The sequence below is a fragment of the Phragmites australis genome, chromosome 4 (assembly GCF_958298935.1).
Source record: "Phragmites australis chromosome 4, lpPhrAust1.1, whole genome shotgun sequence".
NCBI classification, from domain to species: Eukaryota; Viridiplantae; Streptophyta; class Magnoliopsida; order Poales; family Poaceae; genus Phragmites; species Phragmites australis.
The window spans coordinates 4762245-4769117 of NC_084924.1; the positions used below are offsets into that span (position 1 = coordinate 4762245).

Here is a 6873-nt window from a genome sequence, read left to right on the forward strand (position 1 = left end):
ACATGCCTGCCCTATTCTCCCTAACTCAAGCAGCTAACGCAAAGTTGATAGAAAAGGTCTGCTTAACTCTTACCTCTATTTGCCCTTGAATGAGTAATGAAACCTCTTATACTCCTCCTTGGAGTGGTAGCTCATCACTCAGAGGATCCGACAACGACCGGCATAAGGTCCAGGGAAGGTGGCCGACGCAAAGACCCTGCTGGGGCTGCTGACCGGCACCGACACACCCTGCAGACCTCTCTTCCTCTTCATCTACGACTCTTTCTCTTCATTGATCTCCTTCTCCAGAAGGTCCCAATTGACCCCCTCCTCGTCATCGAAGATAACGATGACCTCGGTCGAGCGATCCACCCGGGCGAGAGATTGAGATGGACTGGTTGGGGGCAGCCTTCTTTGGAAGGGCGTGAGCTCAATGGTCGCCGGCTTCAACCTCGCAAGCATACCCGCGACAACTACTGCCTTCGAAAGCACCATGGCGAGCGGATCCAGAGCCGGAGCTGACTCTACCCCTGCCTAGCCGTCTGAGATCATTGACCTATACGTCGATGAAGAAGGGGAATACGTCATAGCCTTAGAACCTGCAGACACTATGGAGCAAAACACAGGATGATATAGAGGTGAATAGACTCTAGGCACTAAAGTCTTGAGTGTCATAAGGAAGGCGAGTGAGTGGTTCAATAGGCCATCAAGCACTCCTCTTTTAAACCACAGCGGCACCCTAACAAGCGTGGCCTTCAAACTGCTCGAAACACGAATGGCAATCAATGTCTCTCTCGTACCCTCTTTTTCCCTCTCGGGACATTTAAACCTCCCCATGTGACGCGAAGTTCTGAGTTGCACTCTAAGGATTGACGACGTCAATGACCACTCCCTATGCAGACTACGTCTGCCCAGGGCCCAAGTGGTGTGACTAGGCCGAACCACGGTCATGAGGAAGCTCGGGGGCTACTGTCAGTGTATTGAGTAAAGGGGTACCTTGGCAAACCAGTCTCGCGATGGATATAATGGTCAGAGGCGTATATTTTCTAAAATTGGTTGGTCGTGCGACCAGGGTATGATTCCCGCCACCAGTATAAGGCATACGCGACCAGTCTCCCGGCGCCATCGCATAAACCCGGGACTGACCTCACTGGTCGTAGGGCCAGATCTGACACAACTTGTCTAATCGCATTTATTGACATCCACTTAAGTGTTTCCATTCTCCAGGCGCCAACAACAGTGGACAAAGCCATGAACGGCATAGAGGGATATTGTCCTGTCTCATAGCATTAACTGTTGCGGTGTGGGACTTTTGCAGATCGATGTGACGCCGCACGACGGATGAAACATTGTCAGCAGGCCGATCAAGCAAGTGGAAGGGGACAGCACAGAGGGGTATTGTCCCATCCCGTAGCATTAAATGCTGCGGAGTGAGACTTTATAGACCAGCACAGCGGCGCACGACGATGAGATATACTGAGCCATTCGAGCAAGTGGACACGTCTAGTCCTCCGTAATGATGGCTTGAGTTAGATATTAGGATGAGCAGAGTCTTCTGTTTGGACTTACATGTAAATTCTCTTCCTTCCAACTATATATTGGGATGATGACACTGTTTGTAGAGGAAGGACAGATCAAGTCTGACAACTAGCTAGAACTACCTATGTAATCTATTGAGATCCTTCATAACACAACATACAGGATGTAGGGCTGTTATGCTCCAGGATGTCTGAAACTGTATAACTTCATATGTCTCTGAGTCCATCGTACGCGCACACATAAATTCCTAAAATATTGTTCACGCACCCGCTGTCCAGCATACTCCAAAATCATTATCAGAAACTAACCCTCGGGAGTTATCAGGAAATGACCCACTTATAAGGTCTCTTCTCTCTAGTATATAAAGAGAGGAGTGCCCGATTTATAAGGAGATAAAGAAGGAAGAATCAAGAAAACTTACATGTAACGAGTTTATAAACATTGAGAACAAAATACATATGATGTAGGTCGTTATACTTAAAGAGATATGAACCTAGATAATCCCTATATTCTTAAGTTTATCGGGAACACATGCACATCACAAACTTCATTCACATGTCCATCAAATGGTACACTTCAAAATCATTATCTAAAATTAACACACTCAGCCTAACATAGTGTGACACCTAGTATGTTCACAACACAGATCCCAAAGCTAAAGAGAGAATGTTACAAAGATATTGCTCTCCAGCTTCGGGGGAAAAAGATTTTTTTCCTCCCTCTTCTGTCTTGCGGGCATACGTGTGGGTCAATTGCAAGAGCGAAATTATTCTTTTTGCTCGCTTTAAAGCTACCCTCAGACACATTCTCCTATCCTCACCGCATCGATCGCTCTTCTTCCTCCACTCCCTCACACGCACACATGCAGCCAGAGCTTAGCTTATATCTCCCCACCTCGCGCGTAGGCAACACACACAAACCAAAGCCCTCCCCCTTCAAACGCGCGCAGCTAGCCATGGAGAGTGGTGGCATCATTGCGACATGTACTCCCCAATGATTGATCTCTCGTCGTCTCTTCTCCCAACCACCACCACCTCGTCGTCCTCCACCTCCTCTCCTGCCGGCCTCACTACAAAATGACCAGCAACAACAACCAGAACATCAGCAGCTGCAGCACCGGCGGAAGCGACGCGGCGGCCGGTGGCAGCTGGCTGGGTTTCTCCCTGTCGCCTCACATGGCGCCCATGGACGCGGCGGACGGCTCCAACGGCGTGCAGGTGCAGCAGCACCACGGAGGCCTCTTCTTCCCTCCCGTCACCTCATCGCCCGCGCCCTTCTGCTACTCCCTCGGCGGCCAAGATAGTGTCGCCACGGCGGGCGCCAATGGCGGGGGGTTCTTTCCTGGGCTCTCCTCCATGCCGCTCAAGTCGGATGGCTCCCTCTGCATAATGGAGGCCCTCCGGAGAAGCGAGCAAGAACAACTCCACGGTAAGCTATTAGCTTATGGCGCCATTAATGGCATTGCTTCTTACTTCGAAGTGGTAGTAGGCAGTGAGATCTTCAGAGCTCAGCGTACTAGCTCGATCGTACTTGCTACAGTTGCGTTCTTGGTTTTATTGGTTTGTTTCTAGCTAGTAGCTACGCATGTTTGTGTATATTTCTTGGCCGGTTTTGAGCGGTTTTTGACTCATGATCAGGGGTGGTGGTGTCGTCGGCATCGCCGAAGCTGGAGGACTTCTTGGGCGCGGGCCCCGCGATGGCGCTGAGCTTGGACAACTCCAGCTTCTACTACGGCGGCCACGGCCACCACCACGGGCACGCCCCGGACCACGGCGGCTTCCTGCAGCCGCTGCAGTGCGCCGTGATCCCCGGCGCGGGCGCGCACGATGTGTACGGTCACGCGCCGCTGGTGGACGAGCAGTCCGCCGCGGCGATGGCGGCTAGCTGGTTCTCCGCCCGCGGCGGAGCCAGCTACGACGTCAACGGCACCGGCGGGGGACCCATCATGCCTGGGCCGGGCCACCCGCACCCGCTCGCGCTGTCCATGAGCTCCGGCTCCGGGTCCCAGTCCAGCTGCGTCCACCCCCACGCCGACGCCGTCACCGAGTACATCGCCATGGACGGCAGCAAGAAGCGCGGCAGCGGCGGCGGCGGCGGCGGGCAGAAGCAGCCCACCGTCCACCGCAAGTCCATCGATACCTTCGGCCAGCGCACGTCGCAGTACCGCGGCGTCACCAGGTACCCCATACCCCCACCCCTCCGTACACGGTCGCCGTTGTTATCATCCCACCAGCACCAGCCGGCATCATGCCCGAGTCACTCACTAGTCGCGTGGTTTCCACCGTGTAAAAGCAGGCATAGGTGGACGGGGAGGTATGAGGCGCACCTCTGGGACAACAGCTGCAGGAAGGAGGGCCAGACCAGGAAAGGCCGACAAGGTACGTGCGTGCCGCCATGGCAGCCTACACCAACACTCTCCTGAGTCCCCTACTACTACTAAACCACCTCAGTCCTAGTGCCTAATGAATCGCTCTCCCGTTTCTCTGAACCTTCACCCCTGGGGATTGGTTAACTCTGGGACGTACTGCCTCTGCAGTTTATCTCGGTAAGTACCTGCACTTCATATTTAATTTCTAGTAGCTAGGATCTGTAATTTTGTGTAGGCACATGGTCCAGGTGTTGTTGAGATCAAGAGGTTTCAGATTTTGTTTCTTTGTGTTGTGGTTGGCTAGGTGGGTATGACATGGAGGAGAAGGCCGCGAGGGCGTATGACTTGGCGGCGCTCAAGTACTGGGGACCGTCCACGCACATCAACTTCCCGGTGATTAACAAAACACAATGACTACTTGAATGTGATGATGTGTGATCACCATGTAGTGATGTTCTTGCTATTTGCACGGGTGCAGCTGGAGGACTACCAGGAGGAGCTGGAGGAGATGAAGAACATGACCCGGCAGGAGTACGTGGCTCACCTGAGAAGGTACTCTCGCCTGAATGCTGATCTGATGCTTGGGGGTCTTTGTTTGATGCGGATTTGATGGAACAAATACTCATGTCGATCGCCATTCTCTGCAGGAAAAGCAGCGGTTTCTCGCGTGGTGCTTCGATTTACCGAGGAGTGACCAGGTCTGTGCAGTGCCCCTCATGGTTGGATCAATGCCGCATACACGAGTAAGTGCGTGTAAAAATTTACTGAAAATATGATAGCATTTGCCGCAGGCATCACCAGCACGGGCGGTGGCAGGCGCGCATCGGTCGCGTCTCCGGCAACAAGGACCTCTACCTGGGCACATTCAGTACGTGTCCTATTCTTCCCCCCGTATTCTTGGCACTCTCATGCTTCCATGCTTATCCTGCATGCTCCTATCATGCATCATGATCGCCAATGTGACTGCTACCGGGCTAGCCGATGTTGTCGCAGCGAAATAAGGTCGCAGAGGTTTGTCACGGTTTAAGGACGCAGGTTGTCCAGTCACAATGATCGAAAACTGAGCGAGCTCAATGATGCCTCTGCTCTGCTCTGCCTTGGCCCTCCCCAAAGAATGTTTCCTCTGCCGTTTCTTGCATGCTTTTGGTTGCGCTTTTGCGCATGCATTGCCGGCCCCAGTTCGCGTATTCGTTTCGGTCTCTTTTCATAAGGCTGCCTTCGCCCGGTTGGGTTGGGTTGCGTTTGCATGCTCGATCGCGTCGTCGCTTTCGCGCTTTGCTTGTTGCAGTTTGACCGCTCTGAAAGCTCATTTCGACTGTTCGGATTGCTGTCAGGTGTTTATGTTCTAAGCAGCTGCTAAGATTGGCTATTTTTGTGCAGCCACGCAGGAGGAGGCGGCCGAGGCGTACGACGTCGCTGCGATCAAGTTCCGCGGCCTCAACGCCGTCACCAACTTCGACATCACGAGGTACGACGTCGACAAGATCATGGAGAGCAACACGCTCCTCCCCGGCGAGCAAGTCCGGCGCAAGACGGACGGCGAAGACAGCACAGCCGCCGCGGTCTCTGAGAGCGACGCCGTCGCCAACGCTGCGGTAGCCCTGGTGCAGGCCGGCAATGCAGCCGACTGGAAGATCCAGGCGGCTGCGGCGCTGCCAGGTTCTGCGAGGACCGCCACACCGTGCGGCAACGAGCACGGCCACCATCAGGATCTCCTGTCGAGCGAGGCCTTCTCGGTGCTGCACGACATCGTGTCCGTGGACGCTGGGAACGCGCGTGGCAATGCCAGCGCGCACATGTCGAACGCGTCTTCCCTGGCCACGAGCGTGAGCAACTCCCGGGAGCAGAGCCCGGACCGGGGCGGCGGCCTAGCCATGCTCTTCGCCAAGCCCGCGGCGTCGAAGCTGGCCTGCCCGCTGCCGCTGGGATCCTGGGTCTCCCCATCGCCGGTGTCAGCGAGGCCCGGCGTGTCCATCGCACACCTGCCAATGTTCGCCGCGTGGACCGACGCATGAACTGCATAGTCTCTTAGCACAACCATGGCGCTAGATGGGGTTGATAGGCAAAAACTACTCTTCACTTTGTTCAATCAGGGCATTTCAGTAGCTGGGTAAGGTTCAGTAGTAGTAGTGGTTCAATTAGCTGGTGAGGAATAGCTAGCCATGCATGCTTGGCCTCTTCTGATTCCTCCTGCTCCGTTTGCGTTGCGAGAGGAGGTTTCTTTTTGTAATACTGAGGCTAGCAACAGCAGGCATGGATCTCCTACAGTAGCCACACTAATCTGGTGTAGGACGGTTAGTGTTCAACTGTTGATCTCCTAACTTCAACAAGGAAAATATGCTAAGTTTAGTTTGCCAAGTTGACTTATCAGACTGCCTTGCTCCGTGTTCCTGTGTCTTGCCTCCAATTCTTCTATGCGACTGTATTTATTCGATTGCACTGCAATTCTTCGTGCAAATGATAATAGGATCGGCATAGAAGATTAGAGTGGATAATAGGTGTCTCAATAATTTTTCTAAATCCATAATGTCTTAATCAATAAAAAAATTTAACAAAAGAAAATCGAGACACACCTATGATAGTTAAACTATACATTTAAGATTAATTCATGTGTCTTAGTATTTTAAAGAATATAATTTGCAAAGATCCAAGAAAAGATAAATACCGAGCAACTAAACTTGTAAGTTAATTATTTAGAGGTAAGAGTATTTAAAATTCCATCATATAAGAAAAATGATCTCATAATGTGCTAAAATTTTAGAAAAAATAAAATAAAAATCAAATTAAAAAAACTTACAAACTTGCAAGAGAACCAAAGTGAAACTAGAAAAAGATGAGCAAAATAACATAAAGAAAAATAAACTTTATTAAAACAGATATCAACCCTATTTTAAACACATTATAAAAAAAAATTCTCATAAAACTCTCACCTAATATATTAGTTAAGCACTACTCTTCATCTCCTCTAAACCCCTAGCATAAGACTC

General features: G+C 51.6%; 1 protein-coding gene across 1 annotated transcript; it reads left to right on the forward strand.

Annotated features, from left to right (window-relative positions):
- The first annotated feature begins 2316 nt into the window (after positions 1–2316).
- Positions 2317–6212, forward strand: LOC133914104 (AP2-like ethylene-responsive transcription factor CRL5). The gene is made up of 9 exons (XM_062357260.1): positions 2317–2946; positions 3156–3696; positions 3814–3896; positions 4055–4063; positions 4191–4279; positions 4365–4438; positions 4534–4584; positions 4678–4754; positions 5267–6212. The coding sequence occupies exons 1-9, from the start codon at positions 2595–2597 to the stop codon at positions 5899–5901; spliced, it is 1911 nt and encodes a 636-aa protein (XP_062213244.1). The 5' UTR covers positions 2317–2594; the 3' UTR covers positions 5902–6212.
- The last annotated feature ends 661 nt before the right edge of the window (positions 6213–6873 follow it).

Bases quoted from the DNA above. Each gene is read 5' to 3' on its own strand.
- LOC133914104 (XM_062357260.1), top strand. From the start codon at position 2,595: ATGACCAGCAACAACAACCAGAACATCAGCAGCTGCAGCACCGGCGGA. The intron at 2,947-3,155 runs GTAAGCTATTAG...ACTCATGATCAG, and splicing joins CGAGCAAGAACAACTCCACG to GGGTGGTGGTGTCGTCGGCA. The intron at 4,439-4,533 runs GTACTCTCGCCT...CATTCTCTGCAG, and splicing joins TACGTGGCTCACCTGAGAAG to GAAAAGCAGCGGTTTCTCGC.